Source organism: Mesoplodon bidens, assembly GCF_964165515.1.
Source record: "Mesoplodon bidens genome assembly, chromosome: 16".
In the NCBI taxonomy this organism is placed as follows: Eukaryota; Metazoa; Chordata; class Mammalia; order Artiodactyla; family Ziphiidae; genus Mesoplodon; species Mesoplodon bidens.
This window is the reverse complement of record NC_138173.1, coordinates 37,910,342-37,933,655: the sequence shown is the minus strand read 5'-3', so window position 1 is coordinate 37,933,655 and position 23,314 is coordinate 37,910,342. Positions and strand designations below refer to the sequence as shown.

General features: G+C 34.5%; 1 protein-coding gene across 3 annotated transcripts in view; it reads left to right on the top strand.

Moving 5' to 3' along the window:
- Positions 1 to 23,314, top strand: part of RAD54B (RAD54 homolog B) — a 95,855-nt gene that overhangs the window by 39,809 nt on the left and 32,732 nt on the right. For 2 of the 3 annotated variants that reach the window (XM_081258664.1, XM_081258665.1), the window contains 2 exons: positions 19,055 to 19,249; positions 22,387 to 22,668. In XM_081258664.1, the coding sequence (XP_081114790.1) occupies positions 19,055 to 19,249; positions 22,387 to 22,668 (477 nt within the window). Of the gene's footprint in view, positions 1 to 1,988; positions 2,132 to 19,054; positions 19,250 to 22,386; positions 22,669 to 23,314 lie in introns of all 3 variants that reach the window. The other variant, XM_081258666.1, reaches the window with a different exon arrangement.

Below are 23,314 nucleotides of genomic sequence, written 5' to 3'. Positions count from 1 at the left end.
CTTAATAAGGAAAATATTACTGCTATATAATTTAACGTATTTAAGTATATACAACTATTTTGTAAGGCTACTTATTTCTACAACTGACTTTGATTTATGTCTTTATATTTACCTCTCTTTAACATCAGATTATATTTTGTGTTTTTATAACCAATTTGATCCTCAGAGTTCATATTCATAAATTTTAGAAGTCCTTTTCTGTTTTATCATTTTTTTGTGACCTCTAAATCATTTTTAGACTTTGTTATGCCTTATTTGTAATGTTTTAACTAAAGTGGAATGGAATATTGCAGATATAAGGCATATTTTTAATTTACATGGGAGTATATTATCTATGTTTAATTGTGAGTCTTATAGTCTATTATACATACTAATTTGGAAAAGTAATTATGTGGATTTAAAAAATTTAATTTATATCTGTTGTTTTAACTTTTTCCCAATCCAGGATTTAGAGATGTTAATAAAAGCAAATCTTACTAATTTGAATTACATTTATCTTCCATTGTTTTGCTTTTGAAAATCATAAAATGACAAAAAAAGACAAGAATGAAAATGAAGGAATTTATATAATCTACAAATAGATTTTTCATAACATACTAAATATCTTATTATTTCATTTGTACCTCTTAGACAAATATCTGATGTTTCTGGCAATTTAATGTTATTAGTAAGTGACATATGGGGAGTTTAAATTCTTTTCCTTATGTTCTACTTAAACTTGTTCCAGCATTTTAATCATCCATGTAGAATGTATTCTAACCTATATTACTTATTTATAATTTATAAAATGTTATTTAAATAATGTGAAGTGTAGCGTTTTCATTAATGTTCCAATAATCTCTTTCACCTCGATAACTTTTATTTTTAAGTTAGGCAGAAACATAAATTAAAAAAAAAAAACCCTCAAGAAACATTATGTATTCTTAATTCACAACTTCATGTTATACATGAAATTATTTAAAAACCAACAATTTTCAGGAACATTGTGTTTATGTCATAACAAATATTGTAATGTCGAAGTTTAAATTATGCTAAAACTGTAGTTGCCTCTAATAGGAATGCATATTTTATGGAAATTTCATGTAAATTTAATAAACTTTCAATATATCATATATAGGCCATTAAAAAACATTGCTTTAAAAAAAACCATTTGATTTATTCAATCATTCAACATATGATGAGTACCTATGAGGATCATCAGTACCCAGTAGAGTATTATACTGGGTACTGATAATCCAGTGGTAGATCTAAACCCTTGCCCTTGTACACTTCACCTGACCACTGGTTAAAAGACTTAAAGATCACCTGAGTCATGTGGTTTAGGATAGGTAAAGGGGAAACACCATTGCATCTGAAATTGGATAGTTAGGAGAACCCCCTGATAGTTGGGCATACCCAAAATCATACACAATCTTGTTTTTCCTGTGTGTGTGTGTGTGTGTGTGTGTGTGTGTGTGTGTGTAACTACTGAGAAATCAGTACGTCTCAGAGATTGCCTTCCACTGTCCTACTGGAAGTCATAGACCCTGGTGACTTTTAGATCAGGACAGGAGAGGAGAAGCAGGAGGTCTAGGACTAAGGTGTTGGGATAGCAAGGCGCAGAATGAATTAAATGACACTTTACACCATTTAAGAACCTCAGGCTTATAGGGACAATTGGTATCTTTTTGAGAGTATCAAAAATGCCTTTTCTTTTGTATTTACCTCAGTAGCCTTGTGTAGTATTTGTAAGTTCCTGTTCTTTTAAGAGGCCAATTTTAAAGTTAAGGATGGAGAGAGCCATATATATATATATATATATATATATATATATAAAATTAAAATCCCAGCCATAGTCACTTTATTATTGCAAGGGTTAAAAATATTTTTTGTTTCATAATTTTCTTTATAGCTTGATAATTTAATGTATATTAAATATGAAATTATGCTTTAAAATGCTCTTATATTCATTTGATTTACATTTTATAATGCTTTTTTGTGTGCTGTAGTGCAAACTTGGATGAGGAAGCACAGGCTGGTACAAGTTCACTACAGGTAATGTTGGACCACCATCCAGTTGCTATTACAGTGGAGGTGAAGCAAGAAGAAGACATTAAGCCCCCTCCTCCACTGGTTTTAAATTCTCAACAGAGTGATACTTTAGAGCAAAGAGAAGAACATGAATTAGTACATGTTATGGAAAGATCTTTGTCACCGTCACTTTCCTCTGTTGATATGAGAATGACATCGTCTCCATCTTCTATCCCAAGGAGAGATGATTTTTTTCGGCATGAAAGTGGAGAAAATTTTAGGTCACAGTTAGGGTATGATCCTCAGATTCTGCAAATGCTGAAAGAGGAGCATCAGATAATTTTAGAAAATCAAAAGAATTTTGGATTATATGTTCAGGAGAAGAGGGATGGATTGAAAAGAAGGCAGCAGCTAGAGGAAGAGCTGCTAAGAGCAAAAATTGAAGTGGAGAAGCTGAAAGCAATTCGCTTACGGCATGATCTATCTGAATATAATAGTCTCTAAGATTTTTTTTGCAGTCTTGCAATTTGATAATTTTAATTTTGGCCAAATTACTTTCATTTGGGAATATCCTGAAGCAGAGTACATATTCTTTTTTTTTTTCTTGGCCACGCCTCACGGCATGTATGATCTTAGTTCCCTGACCAGGGATTGAACCCACGCCCCCTGCAGTGGAAGCACAGAGTCTTAACCACTGGACCACCAGGGAAGTCCCAGAGTATATATTCTTAAAAAATATTGTTAATCTCTATTATGAAAAAGGCTTTTTTGACATGATTTTCTAATTATTTAATTTTCCTTTGATATATATTAAAACGCTGATTGGTATGGTTATAAATTTTTTGTCTTCCTCTAATTTTTTTCCTAAGATGTTTTAATTGTTGGCCTTACAAAAGATGTTTTATTTTGATTATTAACATATACATAAATAACATATATAAATACATAAGTATTCTTTCAAAGTTCTGAATCTTCAACATTTTAAATTAGCACTTTGAAAGCTGTATGTAGTTCAAAGTTTTTAAGTCAATCTAATTTAGAAGCAATACTAGCCTAATAGAAGCTTGTCTGTATGACATTGATTTTTATGCTTTCATTATTTGACTGAGTAAGTCCTAGGATTTTAGGGATGGAAGGTATTTGGAGAACACTTTTTCCCACCTCAGTTTTGAGATAATGAAACCGAGGTCCAGGGAGAACTCAATGATTTACTTGATGTAACAAAGCTCTTTATGGCAGAACAATGACCAGCACTCAGTTTTTGTTTCTCTGTAATTTTTTTCCCCCTACTATTCCACAGAAGTAAAAATCCACTAAAATATCCGACATGTTAAAAAGTTAGAAACATTTATTTCATTAAAATTGCTTTTAAAAATTGGTGGGTTATGAAATCAGGGGAATTGTGTCAATTACCCCCTTCCTCCTCCTCCTTTTTTTGTCCAGCAAAATAAGATATTCTGTTGGAGCTGTTACATATTTTGACTACAAGATTTAATACGTCAATTCATTTGCAATGTCTTAGTCTGAAAAAGATTCCTTTCACAGTAAAATCACAGTAAAAACTTTAATGAACAAAATTAAAATTTTATTTAGAATAAAAATAGCAAAAATTATGTTTATAATTTATAATATCTAGTCTTTTATGTTTTTGTAAATATTGCTATTTTAGTATTTGTGGAAATAAATAAAACCTTGATTCTTAAAGCACACATAGATATTTATGTTAAATCTTTAATATGTTTATTACTTAAGGATTTCTATTTTTGCTGGGGCTGTGTTGAGGGAGGATATTTAAGCCAAGCTTTAGAATGGGGTAGGTAGGATTTCAGCCGTACTGGGGAGAAAGGATGTTTATGCCAGAGTGAGCAGCATGAAAAAGGCATAGAGAATGGGAAAAAGTGGGTCAGAGTGTATAAGCACAAATACAGTGCTAAGCCAGGTGATTTTTAAGTGATTTTAAGTGAGCATAGAGAGGGCCAATTAGGGCTGTGATAATCTGGACAAGGACATATACCTTGACTAACTGGGGTAGCTACCCTTGAGCTCCAGGAGAATTTTTACATGCAGAAATCTGCATTTTTATGAGAAATTTTTATTTGTAAAACATTTGCAAATAATTAAAATTATTTAAAATAATAAATAGACGAAACATGTGAGTGGGCCTCATTCAGCCAGTGGGCTTTCGGCTCATGGCCTGTGGTGTAGAGCAGTGGTTCACCAAGAGTAGACCCTGACCAGCAGCATCAGCAACTCTTGAAAACTTGTGAGATATGTAAATCCATTCCTTTCGGATCAGCAACTTGAGGGGTAGAGTACAGCAATCTGTTTTAATAAGTTCTCTAGAGATTCTGATGCAAGCTAAAAAACCACTCAAAGAACCACTGGAATAGAGTATTTTGAAACCTAACATGGTGCCTAAATCATATTAGATTTTCAGAAATTTTTGTTGAAGAGTGGGTGAAGGTAAATTAAGGGATATAAATTTGGAAGTTGGAAGCTAGTTGGTGCCACATTATGGATTACATTAAATGCTGTTTTTAAGGAATCGAATGTGAATATATAATGGCAAGCCATGGAAGGCTTTTGACTAGGGACATATGACTAGAGCTCTGACTTAATGTCATAATAGCATTTCAGGGTGGGCATTGTAGTGAGGGGAAATTAAATCTGAAATTTAGGTTGTGGCTATAGGAATAGAAAGAATAAAAATAAAATGGACTCTTATGGTACTGTTTTAGCTTGTTGACTGCTTAATTTCATTGGCATTTTGTATCTGCTGTTAGAGTTAAGTATTTTATTATAAAAATGCCTTGAATGTATGATATATCCTTTTGACAATTTCATCTTTAATCTGTGCTGTGACTTTTCTTTCAGTCTAATGAATCTTATAATTCTTATTTGAGATAATGTTTTTACAATATTATTCCAGTAAATCTTTACAGTAGTAAGCTTTAACTTTTTGAAATGATTGAAGGCAAATTACCATACAAAATGTAATTCATGTTATAATCTTAGCATGGCACTACTCAGAATTGTTAATGAATGTTCAATTTGAATGCTGACTTTGTACAGCTAAATCAGTTTTCTAGGTGTGTTCTGTGGAACATTAATTCTGTGAAATGTTTTTAGCCAAGTTATGTGTTCAAAAAAGTGCAATATACATCTTTTTTGGTGGTTAGATTCTAACATAAGTGTGGAAGGTAAAAACGTATACTATATAAAATTGCCCTTGAAAAGTTTTTTGCTGCCCAGAAAATAGTGCAAACATAGTCTGCTACAGTTGTATTTTTCTCCAGCAGTGTTCAAGATTGTTGTTTCGTTGCTTATGTCATGTGACAAACTTGTTAGCATGTAGGGACTGAGTAGAATAAAAACCTTATTTTACATATTTTTAAACAACAGAATTACACTCATTGCAGTGAGTTTACTGCAGCAGTTTTTCTGAGTCAATCTTGTTTAATTTTAACCTGCAAAAATTAAAGTGAATGTGGTTCTGCTCAATTTTCATTGCTCCATCTCCCCACCTATGCAATTAGCATAGTATAGTTTATGGGAATTTCTGTGTAAAGAAGACTTGTTTGATGTCTGAACTCTTTTTAGAGGCTGTTTATTATTATCCTACAGAGTATATTAGGGAAATTATGAGCTAAAGCTTTTTTCTTTTTCTTTCTATATTGAGACTTTTTTGAGTTTTTGACTACTTGCCAACTTACATTAGCAGTTTTTGCTGAGGACAAGTTTCACTAAGGGGAATATATAAGGGCAAATTCTATTAGTACCAATGGAATACAACTGAAGCCACCAGACATCCTACTGTAGAGAACTGTTTGGGGCCGTGAGTTTACTTACTTACGAAATGTAATGCTGGAAAAACATAGGAAAGAGTGTTTTTATTTTTAAAATGTAGACTTGGTTCTGTAGAAATACTGTTTCATCCAATATATTAGAAATTTAGGTAGTGCCTAGTTATTCGTGCCACCTTGTCTTTTCTTATCCATTTGAACTTAAATGGATGTTTTTTTACAAGTTATGATTTTATAAACCTAGGTATGATTTATAATGGCATTCTGAAAAAGTTAATGAAGCTCTTTCATTTCTAACAAATGCCAGATTTCTTAAAATATTCAAATTAAATATTTTCCTTTTTTGTATAATGCGACATCAACTTGGTGTTATTTTTGAAAGATTCACTCTACCCTATTGCCTCTTTACTTACATGAAAATGTTTGAAATATGAATTATTTTCCATGTGCCTTCTTTTAGAGTAATGTCAAGTTTTAAATAGATATGTTTAAATAATTGTGTGGTAAGTTGTAATTAATACATACTGTAGATGATAGTGGTTAAAGCGTTGTTAATACATGTTCTTTTAAATACATGGTAATACATTGTACTGATTTGTGTACTCTTTGTGTGTGCCACAAAACAAAGAATTCAGTACTATAGAGGTAAATTTTTTTGATGAGACATAATTGAAATACATTTCTTTAGGTGATATAATAGATGCCAAATGTACCATGTCTAAATTTCGTAATATATCTATTTTTTTCAAATGTTAAGATTCACAAATTCTCAAAATCAATTAAATATTTGATGGTGACTTTGATTGTAAATAGTTAAAAATAATTAGATGAAATATGGTTGCAATACTTAACAAATACAAAAGAGTAAATTCTTAAAATATGCAACCTAATTAAACATTGGCAGTCATGCTAGATCTTATATATAATTTTGAGAAATTGGTTCCGTATTTTTTTTTTTTTTTTTTTTTTTTTTTTTTTTGCGGAACGCGGGCCTCTCACTGTTGTGGCCTCTCCCGTTGCGGAGCACAGGCTCCGGACGCGCAGGCTCAGTGGCCATGGCTCACGGGCCTAGCCACTCCGCGGCATGTGGGATCTTCCCGGACCGGGGCACGAACCCGTGTCCCCTGCATCGGCAGGCGGACTCTCAACCACTGTGCCACCAGGGAAGCCCCTGGTTCCGTATTTTTGAATGTATCTTCTTTAAGTTGTTTCATTAAAAGTAGCAGCTATAATGTGAATTTATATAATTTATTTTTAGTTTTCAATTCCTTTGTAAATAGTAGAAAGCAAAGTAAATAAATAAATAAAAATACCACCCAAGTTAGCCCAAACAATTTAAATTGTTTTGTGTAAGTCTAATGATACATTAGACTTACACTTTGTTAGTATCATTAGACTTACACTTTGTTAGTAGACCTTTCATGAGTGTGAATTCACCTCTGTTACAAAGATTAAGAAATCCTTCAAATGTATAGAAATGAAATAATTTTATAGTAAACATTCATATGCCTACCACCTACATTCTACAATTAATGTTTTTCTGTATTTGCTTTATCATATTTATCTGTCCATCCATAAATTTTTTTTTTAAAGAAAACTGTTATTTTAAAACAAGTTGCAGAATTAGAATACTTTACCCATAAACACTTCAGCATGAGTATTATGAATGGGAATTCAATATTTATTTGTGTGTGTATGATTTTTTAGGTAAGATTTGCAAACAGTGAAATGCACAGATCTTAAATGCACCATTTGATGAGTTTTGACAAATGACTACACCTGTGTAACTTAAACCCCCATCAAGATTTTAAAAGTTATCACCCCAGAAAGTTCTCTCCTGCCCCTTCCTAACCAATACCCTGGTACCTCAGGCAACCACTGTTTTTTTAAAAACCACTAATTTTTTAAAAAACATAAGTTTTGCTAGTTCTATGACACAATATAATTGAGATCATATAGTATAGATCCTTTGTTTCTGTTTTTTTCACCCGTCTTAATGTTTTTAATATTCATCCATCTTCTAATCACTAGTTCATTGTTTTTTGTGGCTGAGTAGTATCCATTTTATAAATATACAACAGTTTGTTTATCCATTATCTTTTGACGGACTTCTGGGCTATTTCCGGATTTTGGCTATTATGTATATTATTGTATAAATGTGTTATGGACTTAATGCTGGATTAAGGAAGATATATGTTTAACTTTTTAAGAAACTGCCAGACCTTTTCTCAAAGTGATTGTACCATTTTACACTTCCCTCCATAGTCTATGGATTACTGTTTTTTTAAATAAAGCTTTGCATGTTCATTGATTGGAATGTCAGAATCGAAATTGATGAATAACCTTTTTTGATATTTAAATGAATTTAAAATGCTGGGCAGATAGTTTAGATATCTGGGAATATTATAGTTTTACTGATTTTTTTCTATTTTAGCACTTATTGCCACTTATTGCATATATGCTTTGACATGAAGTACTGAGAAATATGATAAAATGTATATATAGTCCCTGCCATGCTCATGAAGTATCATTCTGAAAATGATCTTAATGCAAAGAAATACCTTCTAGGTTTATTTTGTACGTAATGATACTTGTACTTAGTTGACCTTCATTCTGTTTTGTTAAAGAAAACTATGGATGATTACCAGTTTGAAGTAATTTGTATATTAATGTTTGTATATTTTTTAGTGTAATAAAAACTATATGTTTCAAATCTTATATTCATATTGCAGTTATATGTTAATGCATATTAAAAGTTCTGGTAGCTTTTGGTAATTTTGAAACTCAAAAAATATAGTCTGCAAGAGTATTTACATTTTTTATTGAATTTGATGATATATGAGACATTTTAAATTTTATTTGCTCCATTGAAAACAGTGTGTGTATTTAGAATTGTTAAAAAAAAGAATATTAAAGGCTTGGGTTTATGGAATGTATAATTAAACCATGCAACCCTAGAGTTACTGTGCTTAGGACTCATTCATTAAGATGATAATGTCCGGGCTTCCCTGGTGGCGCAGTGGTTGGGAGTCCACCTGCCGATGCAGGGGACATGGGTTCGTGCTCTGGTCCAGGAGGATCCCACATGCCGCAGAGCGGCTGGGCCCGTGAGCCATGGCCGCTGAGCCTGCGCGTCCAGAGCCTGTGCTCCAAAACGGGAGAGGCCACAGCAGTGAGAGGCCCGCGTCCCGCAAAAAAAAAAAAAAAAAAAAAGATGATAATGTCCACTATTAATATTAAAATGACACCTTTCTCTTTTATCAAAGCATGGTTTTAAGCACTCTTACCTTGTGAATCTTGCTGTAGGCATTCAAGCCTCTTGTTTATGAAGACCATTTTTGGTTTTTATTTGGGAAGTAAATTACAGGGTCAAGGGGGAAATAGATCAGAACCAAGTTCAGAAACAAAAATAACAGGTAGAGTGGAATTGTTAGTGGTGGTTAGTCTGGGATATAGCAAATTAGTCATTATTTTATACATTACAAGTAGTCTAGATGAAGGCAGTTATGTTCCATATATGTTTAATTCCCAGTTATCTTCTACTTTTTTGCAGTCATTCACCCTCTCCCTTCCCTGCCCTATTAACCTACATTTAAAATGGGGCTAAATGGGAAGGGACTAGTGCAAGATGATGATGATGGTGGTTAACATTTAGAGAGCACTTACTGCATGGCAAGTACTGTTCTAAGCATCTTATACATATTAGCTAATTAGATGAAATATGGTTGCAACAAGTCTGTGAGGTAGGTATTACTATTACATTCATTTGGCAATTCATAAACTGGCAGAGGGGTGAGTAACTTGTCCAGGGTCACATAGCTAGTAAGGGACAGACTCAAGATTCATACTCAACCAGTCTTGGCTTCTGAGTTCATGCTTTTATCTTTCTTCTGTTCTGCAAAAGAAAGGATATATCTAATTCTGAGAATCTTATGGTATTTCAAAGTGATTATAAGAAATTCTGGATTCTTAGAATTTAACTACTGTCTTTTGTTCTAGTCAGCTTTTTTTTTTTTTTTGCAGGGGAAGGTTTGGACATAACAGCATAACAGTCAGCTCCTGAGAATATAACAGGATATTTGACTCTAGGAATGTTTTTCCCAGCCATTTTTGATGAAGACACACTTTTTATCCCCTCTTTAACAGCAGTCCTGAGGAATTGCACTTTTCTGTTAGATAACCAAGTAAAAAATGGGAACAAATTTGAAAAATGCAGAAAGATACTGTCAGTCTTTTATTTAGTGTACAGAGACTGCTACTGGTAGAAATAATGTAAAAAGAAAACTACTTGAAATTGTCCAAAATTGCACATCACAAATTTTTTTAGAATTAAAAAGCTGATCAAAGCATCCCATCTTTTTCGTTAATGCTAAAACCCTCAAAACTTTATCTGGAAAAATCAAGTTTCGTAAAACAACAAAAATAACACATGACAACTAACTTACCTAAAAACTGGTAACTTTTTTTTGACTAAAAACTAATGGAGTAATACAATCTTCATAATATTTAGGCAAAATCTGATTTAGCAAAACTATTTGGTAGAAATTATAGTTATAAAAGAAAATTCATGTTGGCAAAAGCTATAATCAGGAAAACACTATATATAAAGAAGTGACCAATGAATCAAATCTTTGTAATAACATTTACTTGGAAAATAATCCTGAATGTACAGTAAGTACAATAATGAGGCTGGGTTCAAAGTTAATTTCTAAGGCTACTTTCTCAATGAAATTAATTATAAAGTAGCTCTGCTTTTTTTTGCCATCTTTATTGGAGTATAATTTCTTTACAGTGTTGTGTTAGTTTCTGCTGTATAACAAAGTGAATCAGCTATATGTATACATATATCCCCATATCCCCTCCCTCTTGCATCTCCCTCCCACCCTCCCTATCTCACCCCTCTAGGTGGTCACAAAGCACCGAGCTGATCTCCCTGTGCTCTGCAGCTGCTTCCCACTAGCTAGCTATTTTACATTTGGTAGTGTATATATGTCCATGCCACTCTCTCACTTCGTCCCAGCTTACCCTTCCCCCTCCCCGTGTCCTCAAGTCCATTTTCTACATCTGCATCTTTATTCCTGTCCTGCCCCTAGGTTCATCAGAACCTTTTTTTTTTTTAATTCCATATGTATGTGTTAGCATATAGTATTTGTTTTTCTCTTTCTGACTTACTTCACTCTGTATGACACTCGGTCCATCCACCTCACTACAAATAACTCAATTTCATTTCTTTTTATGGCTGAGTAATATTCCATTATATATGTGTGCCACATCTTCTTTATCCATTCATCTGTCGATGGACACTTAGGTTGCTTCCATGTCCTGGCTATTGTAAATAGAGCTGCAATGAACATTCTGATACATGACTCTCTTTGAATTATGGTTTTCTCAGGGTATATGCCCAATAGTGGAATTGCTGGGTCATATGGTAGTTCTATTTTTAGTTTTTTAAGGAACCTCCATACTGTTCTCCATAGTGGCTGTATCAATTTACATTCCCACCAACAGTGCAAGAGGGTTCCCTTTTCTCCACACCCTCTCCAGCATTCATTGTTTGTAGATTTTTTGATGCTGGCCATTTTGACTGGTGTGAGGTGATACCTCATTGTGGTTTTGTTTTTTTTTTTATGTTGGGGGTAGGAGTTTATTTATTTATTTATTTATTTATTTATTTTTGCTGTGTTGGGTCTTCATTTCTGTGCGAGGGCTTTCTCTAGTTGTGGCAAGTGGGGGCCACTCTTCATCGCAGTGCGCGGGCCTCTCACTATCGCAGCCTCTGTTGTTGCGGAGCACAGGCTCCAGACGCACAGGCTCAGTAGTTGTGGCTCACGGGCCTAGTTGCTCCGCGGCATGTGGGATCCTCCCAGCCCAGGGCTCGAACCCGTGTCCCCTGCATTAGCAGGCAGATTCTCAACCACTGCGCCACCAGGGAAGCCCCCCTCATTGTGGTTTTGATTTACATTTCTCTAATGAGGTAATTCTGCTTTAATTTAATATTTTTATAATCATGAAGGAAAAATGTGCCTAGAATCAAAATGGCAGTTTTGAAAGCTATCTGTTGTTATGGGAATATGGTGATGACCAAGATCAAAAGAAACCCTCCTCTCAACACTTTATAGTTTAGTGGGGAAGGTTTACATTAAATCATTTGTCACATAATTAATTGCTGAGTTAATGCTGAGATAATAAGGCAACTTGACGTAGTTTGGCAGTCAGGGAAATTTAAACTGTATGGAAAGCTGAGTAGAAGTTAATTTAGATCAGTGTGTTGGAGGAAGAGAGGTAGAAGGCCCTTTGGTTGGAAGTAGTGTTTTCTTCAGTACCTTAAGACAAATGGATGATCAGATTTACATTTAAAAATAGATATAGTAAATATGGAAAATGGCTTTAGAGAGTAGAGGTGGCAAGAGAAGACTTCAGCAGAACTGTTTGGAAGACCCTACCATAATGGTACAGTAGTCTAGACCAGAGATGATGACTTGGAAAGAGTAGAGAGAATGCAGAAGGCAAACAATACACAGCTTTGAGAACATGGAGGGGATAGAATCATCTGGGTTTTGTGGTTGATTGGCTCTGGAACTGAGAAAATGAAGAATGTCATGGATGATTTCCAATTTTTGGCTTGAATAAGGGTGGTAGTACTTTCACTGAGAAATGGGAAAACTGAAGGAGGAGCAGTTTTTTGGAGAGAAGAGAAGTGGACCTGGTGAGTTTGAGATGTTTATGAGACATTCATGTGGATCCAACTGGATATACTGGTATACTTACAGATCTAGAATCATGATCTGGGCTAGAGAAAAAAATTTAAGTTAGGGCTTCCCTGGTGGCGCAGTGGTTGAGGGTCCGCCTGCCGATGCAGGGGACGCGGGTTCGTGTCCCGGTCCGGGAGGATCCCACATGCCGCGGAGCGGCTGGGCCCGTGAGCCGTGGCCGCTGAGCCTGCGCGTCCGGAGCCTGTGCTCCGCAGCGGGAGAGGCCGCGGCGGTGAGAGGCCCGCGTACCGCAAAAAAAAAAAAAAAAAAAAAAATTTAAGTTAGTACAGGGAAGGTATTGAACCTGTGGGAGTAGATGAGGTAATTTAAGGAGAAGTGGTGCACAGTGAGGGGAGGAGGGCCTGGAACTCAGGTCTGAAGAACTCCAATAAACAAAGGTTAGACAAAAAAGTAAGTACTGGCAAAGATGTTTAAGACACAGCAACCAAAGGAGAAGGAAAATTTGAAGTGTGTTAGAAGCTATAAAAATGGAGTTCAGTATTTCAAGGTACAAGTGGTCAACATTGTCCAATGCTTTTTGAGAACTTTGGTCAGGACTAAAATGTAACCTGTGGATTTATTGACAAAGAGCTCCTTAGTGGCCTTTAACCAGGCAGCTTTGGGGGAGGATCAGACTGGAAGCCAGATTGGAGAAGTTGAGGAGTGACTGGGAATGTGAAGAAACGGAGGGAGTTAAGTGGGTGTTTGGGTGCTTGAAGTGGAAACATGGGGGCAGGCAGCTTTTTCAGGCAGTATAAGTTCCCTTTTTATGCGTGTGTTCTAGTTTATCCCTGAACGTAACGCATCACAGAATAACTTTAACTTTATTTTTCCATGCTGTGGCCTTTTTCTGTGATTTATTGTGGGGAAAGGAGTTTAGCAAGTGGGAAGTCAAGAGTGGTCTTTTTAAGAGCTCTTTATTACCCCTAAAATAATGCACTAATTATCCCTCTTCATTGTTTCTCTCATTAAGTTTCTCTTAATGAGAAACTAATTCTCATTAAGAAATAAAACGAATCAACCTTTGGACCTGTTGCTAAAACATAATCATTTATTGAGTTACAGAATGATGTTTAATAATTTCTAGTGAGTGGGCTTATTTCAACCTGACACATTTTAAACTGTTAAATGCTACATGTTGCCAAAACATAATAGTATTCTTTTTTTAGGGGGGAGGGATAGAGAGGAGTGTTTAAATGACGTGGGCTTATTTAAAATTCCACAAGTTATGTAAAATTTTATTACAATAGAAGGTATAGTGAATTCCTTATATTAAAGAAGATGTAAATGGATTCTTGATTCTTCTAGCACAGTCAACACTTTTTAAGTATTAGCCTTTTACATACTAAAATTTAATAGTGTTTTATATTTTAATTTTGACATAATTTCTTATAATTCAGGTTCTCTTTAATGCCTGTTGTCTACTCATAGACTTCACTGAAATTTTGTAATAAGATAAGAGTTTGGGTTTAGACTACATTTTGGGCAATCTATAAGTTGTTGGACGAATGAATGTTGAGGGTTTTCAGATCAGATTGAAAATTCCGTTTAAAGAAATGAAACTTATTTTAGGTGCATCCTTTATAATGTGAAATTAGAGGAGTCAAGCAAAGAGGAGATGTAAGTATATATAAAAAACTCTCACCACTAATAATGAAATTCAAATTATAATGTTAAGTAAATGCCATTTCTGTCTATTAAATTGGTAAAGATGAATGTTTACACAAAAATCTGTACATAAATGTTCATAGCAGCTTTATTTGTGATAGTTAAGAGCTAGAAACACCTCAATTGTCTGTCAGTATTCCGTACAATAATAAGGAACAAACTTGATACAGGCAGCAACTTGGGATGAATCTCAAAGACATTATGCTGAGTGGGAGAAACCAGCTTGAAAGTTTGTATACTGTTATGATTTCCATTTATTCGACATTCTCAAAAAGACAAAACTATATTGGTAGAAAACAGATCAGTAACTGAATAGGGTTAGGGTCTGACTAAAAAGGAATAGCCTGAGGGAGTCTTTTGGAGTGATAGAACTCTTCTATATCCTGACTGTGGTAGTGGGTAAATAAATTTATACCTGTGTTAAAATTTGTAAAACTGTACACCAAGAGAAAAAGTCAGTTTTACTGTATGATAATTGTAACAAAAAATAACTGCAGTTAGAGAAAAATTGGTAAGGTAATATGCTGATATATAGTAGTGAAGTGGATCCTCTCGGTTGGTGGGAATATCATTGGTAATATCATTATGCAGATATTAAACACCATTTTACTTTTTAATTTAATGATATGGGAAATGTATTCACAATAATATATCAAAAGAGGAGGCTAGGGGCTTCCCTGGTGGCGCAGTGGTTGAGAGTCCGCCTGCCGATGCAGGGGACATGGGTTCGTGCCCCGGTCCAGGAGAATCCCACATGCCGCAGAGCGGCTGGGCCCATGAGCCATGGCCGCTGAGCCTGCGCATCCGGAGCCTGTGCTCCGCAACGGGAGAGGCCACAACAGTGAGAGGCCCGTGTACCGGAAAAAAAAAAAAAAGGAGGCTAAAAAAACTCTACATCATAATTCCTGGTATATTAGAAGCATGTTTTCCCCCAAAGAAGTATATAAAGTTACCCTTTGTTCAAACACCCTCATTATGAGAGGAAAGCCGGAAACTGGGGCCACTGCACTTAAGTCCTTTGCCTGCTTGACTGTTCTGTTCGGGATTACAGCAGCCAGAGTCTTTTCAGGGACTGATAAAAGGTCATTGGGCCAAGCATTCTGAACACAGCTGTCTCAGCTGCATATCAATCATTTGTTTTCTCAGAAAAAAACTTTGATGGTTCTGAGGATAATTTATTGTTTGGAGAGAGTCAAGATTCACTTTCTAAATCCATGAATACCAATGATGAATATATGCATTATATGAATTCTAGTAGTGACAGTGGTTTTTCAGGCTTTCAGGAGATTGGTTTACCTGGGTTGAAGTACAAGTTTTTTTTTTTTTTTGTCATATGTTTTCTCTTTGGTAAATACCTTCCAGTGGAATGACTGGTTATAGGAGGTGTATGTTTAACTTTTAGGAGTCTGCCAAACTGTTTTCCAAAGTGATTGTACTACTTTACATTCCTTCCAGTAGTGTGTGAGATTTCTAGGTGTTCTACATCTTTTTTTGTTAAAGTTATAATTGACTCTGCATCTTTGTTAACACTTAATATAGTCAGTTTAAAAAATTTTAGTCAATTTAGAGAGTGTGTGGTGTTATCTCATGTTTTGAAACAACTTTATTGATTTATAATTCACATATCATATAATTCACCCACATAAAATATATAATTAATAATTTTTAGTAGTATATTCACAGTTATGTGCAACTATCACCACCATTGTAAGATGTTTTCAACATTTCAAAAAGAAATCCTGGGGACTTCCCTGGTGGCACAGTGGTTAAGAATCCACCTGCCAATGCAGGGGACACGGGTTAGAGCCCTTGTCCAGGAAGATCCCACATGCTGCGAAGCAGCTAAGCCTGTGCGCCACAACTACTGAGCCTGCGCTCTAGAGCCTGTGAGCCAGAACTGCTGAGCCCACGCGCCACAACTAGTGAAGACCTTATGCCTAGAGCCTGTGCTCTGCAACAAGAGAAGCCACTGCAATGAGAAGCCTGCGCACCATAACGAAGAGTAGCCCCCACTCGCCGCAACTAGAAAAAGCCTGCGCACAACAAGACCCAACACAACCATAAATAAACAAATAAATAAATAAATAAATTTATTTATTTTAAAAAATCCTGTACTCTTTAGTTTTCAACCCACCCCCACCATGTCTCCCCCACTGCCATCTCACCCTCACCTCCCAGCCCTAAGTAACCACTAAACTACTTTCTGTCAGTATAGATTTCCCTGTTCCGGACATTTCATATAAATGGAATCATGTAATGTGTAGTCCTTTGGTGACTGGCTTCTCTCACTTAGCATAATGTTTTCAAAGTTTATACATGTTGTAGCATGTATCGGTATTTTAATGCTTTTAATGGCTGAATAATATTACATTGTAGTGATGTACCACAATTTGTTTATTCATTTGTCAGTTGAATGGATATTTGGGATGTTTCTACCTTTGGGCTATTATGAATAATCCTGCTATAAACATTCATATACAAGTTTTTTGTGTGGATGTGTTTTTCTCTCTCTTGAGCATATACCTAGGAGTGGAATTGCTGGATCATATGGTATCTCTAATCTTTTGAAGAATTGCAAATCTGTTTTCTAAAGTGGCTGTACTATTTTACATTCCACCAGCAGTGTGTGAGGATTCCAATTTCTCCATGTCTGCATCACACTTTTTATTATCTATTTGATACTTATCATCCTACTGGATGTGAAGTGTATCTTGTAAATTTATTTATTTATTTATTTATGCCTGCATTGGGTCTTCTTTGCTGCACGCAGGCTTTCTCTAGTTGTGGCGAGTGGGGGCTGCTCTTCGTTGCAGTGCGTGGGCTTCTCATTGCGGTGGCTTCTCTCGTTGTGGAGCATTGGCTCTAGGCGCGTGAGCTTCAGTAGTTGTGGCACGTGGGCTCAGTAGTTGTGGCTCGCGGGCTCTAGAGTGCAGGCTCAGTAGTTGTGGCACACTGGCTTAGTTGCTCTGTGGCGTGTGAGATCTTCCTGGACCAGGGATCAAACCTGTGTCCCCTGTGTTGGGAGGTGGATTCTTAACCACTGTGCCACCAGGGAAGTCCCATTAACTAGGTGGTGTATTTTAAAAGATAAAGTAATCATTTGGTTTTTGTTTTGTAAATTATATTGTTTTGATAGCTTCCCGGGGTCAAGTGTGTATTTGGTAAAAGACATAGTGAATAGCTCTTCAGTAATGGAGGAATGAGATTTTCCTCTCTTCAGCTGGAATAACTTTTATCTAGACATTGAAAATATAGTGTACAAGTTAGGTGAGAAGTAAGAGCTAGGGCTCAGTATGAGGGTGGTCTGTATTCCTCATGGAAGTGCTCATGTTTTAACTGTAACTGCCAAGGGGAAAAGAGAAAATAAGACAGAAATAAGGAGAGATTTTGTCTCTAGTGTCAAGTGTACTTTGAATTAATAGATAACTTTTAGTGTTTTTGCTTCAAAATGCTAAAAGATACCATTATATAGAATATCATATACATGCCTTTCAACCTATTCTGCTGTTATTCTTTGTCTTATTTTATTATGTTTTATCTTTTTTAAGTTGAACTATAATTTACATGCAATAAAATGTATAGCTCTTAAATGATCAGTGATGATTTTTGTTAAGTGTATATACGCATGTACCTGTCACTCAGAACAAATTCTTTTATTTATTTATTTTTAGTTTGTATTGGATTATAGTTGATTTACAATGTTGTGTTAGTTTCAGGTGTACAGCAAAGTGAATCAGTTATACATATACATATATCCACTCTTTTTTAGATTCTTTTCCCATATAGGCCATTACAGAGTATTGAGTAGAGTTCCCTGTGCTATACAGTAGGTGCTTATTAGTTATCTGTCTTATATATAGTAGTGTGTATGTGTCGATCCAATCTCCCAGTTTATCCCTCCCCCTCCCTCCACCCCTGCCTTACCCCTGGTAACGGTAAGTTTGTTTTCTACATCTGTAACTCTGTTTCTGTTTTGTAGATAAGTTCATTTGTACCCCTTTTTTAGATTCCACATATAAGTGATATCATATGATATTTGTCTTTCTCTGACTTACTTCACTCAGTATGACAATAGAACAAGTTTTTATCTCCTGCCTCTTTCCAGTCAATTTCCCAACTGTAGAGGCAGCAACCACTTTCTGGTTTCTATCACCATAAATTAGTTTCCCCATTGCTGGAGAATTTTCTGTGTTAGACTGTTTGGATATGTTTTTGTAAGGTGATATTGGAAATGTTTTCAAGAGGAGTATAGACTTTTGTAAGAAACTTTTGATTTCCTGATTATATACTACTGAATTCTCAGAATCAGTGGTCCAACCTGATTGCTCCCTAACTAGGAGACAAGAGTATATTAATGAAATTTAGTCTGATTGCTACTTTACTGTTTTACCTTTGTTCTTATTTGAAAAAACAACAGGTTTTTCTTTGAGAGAACTCTGTGATCTTATATTACTTTTCCTTGATTTTGTCATGTCACTGTTAATTAAATCAGTTGTTTATTCAAAATGTGATTATAGATCTTTTTCCATGGATGCTGAAATTTTATCTTTAATTAATAGAGTTTAAAATGTTGCCAGTGATTATTATGTTATTTTATTTCAACATAGTTTGTATGATGATAAGAAATTTACATTCATCATACTCATGGTAATGTTAGCACGTGACATTTGCAATTTCCTAGTTTATAAAATGCTAACATGTGCATGAAAAAATACTTAATTCAATCTAATTCACCTGTGCTTTTATTTGTTGAATGATCTTACTATTTAAATATTAAAGTCATCTTTAATAATGTGGTTTTTATTTTATTTTTTATTCTAGTTCATTTAGCCCCTAAAGAAATAACAGTGTCTAAGGAACAAGAAGAGGAACCTGATAGCCTAGTTAAATATTTCAGTGTTGTTTGGTGTAAGCCTTCAAAGAAAAAACACAAAAAGTGGGAAGGTGATGCTGTTCTTATTGTAAAAGGAAAGTCATTTACATTAAAGGATTTGGAAGGCAAAGACATTGGAAGAGGTATTGTGATATTACCTGATGTTTATGATTTGGTCTAAAATTAATATATACTCTGGCTACAAAATTGAAATGTAATTGGGTTTTATAAAGTTGTTCCTTAATTGACTGTCATGTCTAAATTATCTCATAAACATAAAATTATCTCTTAATCGTGAGTCTGACAGTCTTATGTATACTCAGTGAGATGAATCTCATCCCATGGTTTCATTTTCTCCAAAAATAAAATGGCCAGCCAGGTATATACAGTTACATTGGCATTTTTGTGAGATAAAGCAGTTTGTCTTGGTGTGTTTTACATCTTTTTTTTTTTTTTTCCAGAATGCTGAGTGATTAAAAGTTAAAAAAATGTTGGTATTAGGAGTGGAATGATATTTAACTTCAATGATACCTAAAAAAAATTGAAAATAACAAGGAGATAATGACTAGACATGACCTAGATTAATACATACAAATTAGAGGTTACCATTATTTCCGTTATAAAATGTTGCCAGCATGATTTGTACAAATTAGCCCACAAATCAGAGTACCTAAAACCATTATGGTTTTTTTGCATTGTCTCTTACTGTTCAATTCTGAGTGTGGCCCATAATTATAAAATCTGTTCTACAAGTTCACTCATTCATTTGAAAACACCATAGTTTATAGCTTTCAGTAACTGTTATGTGCTAAGCACTATGCTAGGAGTAAGCATCCAAAGATGGATATAGTTTATAGTTTAGTGGGGGCAGGGCAATGTAATTGATAATTAGGAAGCACTAAGGTAATTGTTTCAATGAGAATTTTTGCTAAGCACAATACGAGCATATATAGAAGGACCATTTAAGTTGACCTTTGAGGCTAACGGAAAGCTTCATAGGAGTTATTGTTTAAGGTAATATTTGAAGGATGGATAATTTTGTAGGGGATGAGAAAGGGGCAAGGCATATGTACAGGTTCACAGGCAAAACTACTTCAGTGTTTCAGGAATGTAGTGTATGAAGTGCAGTGACAAAGAGGCAAGAGTAGAGGCTGAATGGAATTATCTGCAATAGAATTTTTTATTATAAAAATATTGAACAAATGCTATATATTCACAATTATTCTTAGTGTTTAGAGAAATTTAAAAAGAAAAATTGCAGTACACATTCCATGTTGTTAGTTAGGGTAGATTGTGGCAAAATTTTTGGAGAACTTGTTTATACCTATTTAGTGAAATTATATTCTAAAGCTATGTAGAGAGGTAAAAATTATCAAAATTACCCTGGAACATCTGTTACCCATAAGGTATAGTATATATGGTTTTGAGTATGTATAGTTTGTAATAAAATGATCTTTCAGTTGCAAGTAATGATAAATGCAAATTAGGTTATAAACAGTGGGTTTTTGCTCTGACTACCCAAGCACAATCACCTACGGTGCTTTTAAAAAATGCCAGTGCTTAGGCCTTGACCTCTGGGGCTCTGATTATTTGGTCTGGATGGTGCGGAGAGGGGCTGGACATCCATGTGTTTTAGGTTTCCAGATGATTCTCATATCCAGCAGGAGTTGAATCCACTGGTTTAAACATTAATGGAGGTTTTAATTGGCTTTCAAAGTGAAAACATCCAAACATAAGACTTGGTTGCTTAATTATAACTAATAAATATATCAACCTGGAGTTAATCTTGCAAGTTATTGCCTATAATGCAAGTGGTTTTTCTTTTAAATAAATTGGATGTACAGCATTTAAATATTGTTAATGTAGGAATAAACACTCTAAGAAAACTGAAGGCTGTAATGCTGAAATTGCTAATAGCTTGTGATAATGTAGTCAGATTCAATTGACTGTCATTACACAATACCCAGAAAAGAACAAGTGTGGGAAACAGAGTTCAAGAGTTTAAAGAAAGTCTTCTGGAGACTTAGAGATGTTTGAGACAGTCATCACTATGGATCAGAGTGAAATGAGAGATCTTGGAATTAGAGACTTTTGAAGATGCCTCAAAATTATGTTTATTCTTATCTCCCATTTTCATGTGATTAATAGGAATTGGATTAATAGTGTTGGATTCTATATGAAGATAAAACTATTCTCTTCCTTCGTGTGGAGAGATCAAGACTATTGTTAAATTGAGATAGTTTGGGAAATGGAGGGATGGGTCTTTAGCATTGAGGAACTCCAGCCAAATAACTTCTTCCTGTATCAGACCTCTATCATAAATAATTGAAGAATGTATATTATGTAGTTACCAATTGTCATGGATTGTAACTATTAGCCCAGTTTTAATAGGGAATTGTAGCAATTTCCAGCTAGTTTTAAAAGGGTCATGTCATGTTTTCTAAAATGTGATGATCTTTTATTTTTTGTTTTTAGAGACTTAAAAAAGTTTTTGTTGTACACAGTTTTTGCCCCTCCTAGTCGCACAGAAACCATGCATTTACTGTAGACAAGCATAGGAGTCTAAAATTCCCTCACTCTGTCTGGTTAATGAGTTCATTTTAAACAGACTCTGACTAACTTACTCATATTTATATTGCATCAGCACCTTACACATGGCAGCACTTAATAAATGTCTGTTGAATTAATAATAACTCAAGTTTGATATTATAAAATATGCCACTTTTTATTCAGGAGCTAGAACTTGGACTATCAGTGGCTTCTATGACAAATATATTTTTACTATGCTATCTCAGGTGGAACAGTACAGTACTAGTTGTGGTAGAAATTGTTTTTATTGCTAGTTCTGCACATTTCCAGCTGTTTCCAAGTGGAAATAGAGCTGCCCTGGTATTTCTCTAGTTTGTTCACAAGAAAGGAGGGTCCATATAGTCTATCAAACTCTTTTCTTGGCTTGATTTTCTACAGACAGCAGATGGCAAAACTATGAATACAATAGGCTGTATTTTCAGTAATTAAGAAAAGCCTTGCCTCTCTAAAACTTGCCTAATTTTTATAACTATATAATTATTCATGCCTTCTGATTTTTGCATGTATGTGTGTGTGTTTTTACTAAAATGATAAATTATATTTTTGTTCTGGCTAATGGTTATATGAGGCTAATTTGCATTCCAAGTAGTTTTTATTCTGTACAGTTACAGGAAGAAGACTCTGGTTACACTAATTAAGTCATTTTAGAGTGTCAATAAATTAAATTAAATTTTTTCTTCTCAATTTAAAGGCATTGGATATAAATTCGAAGAGCTTGAAAAGATTGAAGAGGGCCAAACAATGATGATTGGTGGAAAAGAAATAGAAGTCATGGGTATAATCTCTCGAGATGATTTCAACAGTGGCAGATGTTTTCAGCTTGGAGGAGGAAGTTCTACTGCCTTATGTTCTTCTCAAGCTGTCAAGAAGTGTTTCTCTAACCCTTTCAAAAGTGTCTGTAAACTAAGTTCAAAGGAAAATAGACAGAACAGTTTCCAAAATTGCAGACCACGCCATGACCCATATGCACCAAGTAAGATTTCAACACTAGTTTGAGTATTATGTTTTTACTGTCTAAAGATGTTTTGGTATGTGAATTTAAAGTTTAAATTTTGTATTAAAGCTTTCAGGTAAAAGTATATATTATTTTTCAGACATACAGTCTGACATAAGGGATAATGTTGAAGATGAGTAACAATATAGTGTGAGAATTATTTCATAAGTAAATACAATTGCAAGAATACAGTAATCAAAATACTATACATGTGTTAAAGGAAAATTGTGTAAATTGTAGATGTATACACACATACATACATGTATATGATTTTGAGTAAAATCTGATATCTTTAGTAGGGAGAAAAATTAGTAAATTCATGAGTTAGGAGTATTTTTGAGCTTCCATTTTGAAGACCATATGCTTTGATCACGTATATTAGTGATTTAATTCAGTATTAAAATATTGAAAGGTCAGATGTCATGTAAAGAATTCAAATTTTATTCACGAGAATTCAGTTCATAAAGTTAATTTTCACATTAATGAATTAAAAAATTACATAAAAAATAAAACCATGTCTGTTTATGACTTTTTAAAATTTGATTGTTCAGTCAACAAGTATTTTTTGTGTGCCTTTTATACACTGGGCCCAGAGGTGAAACTATCATGACAGAGCTTCTCATTT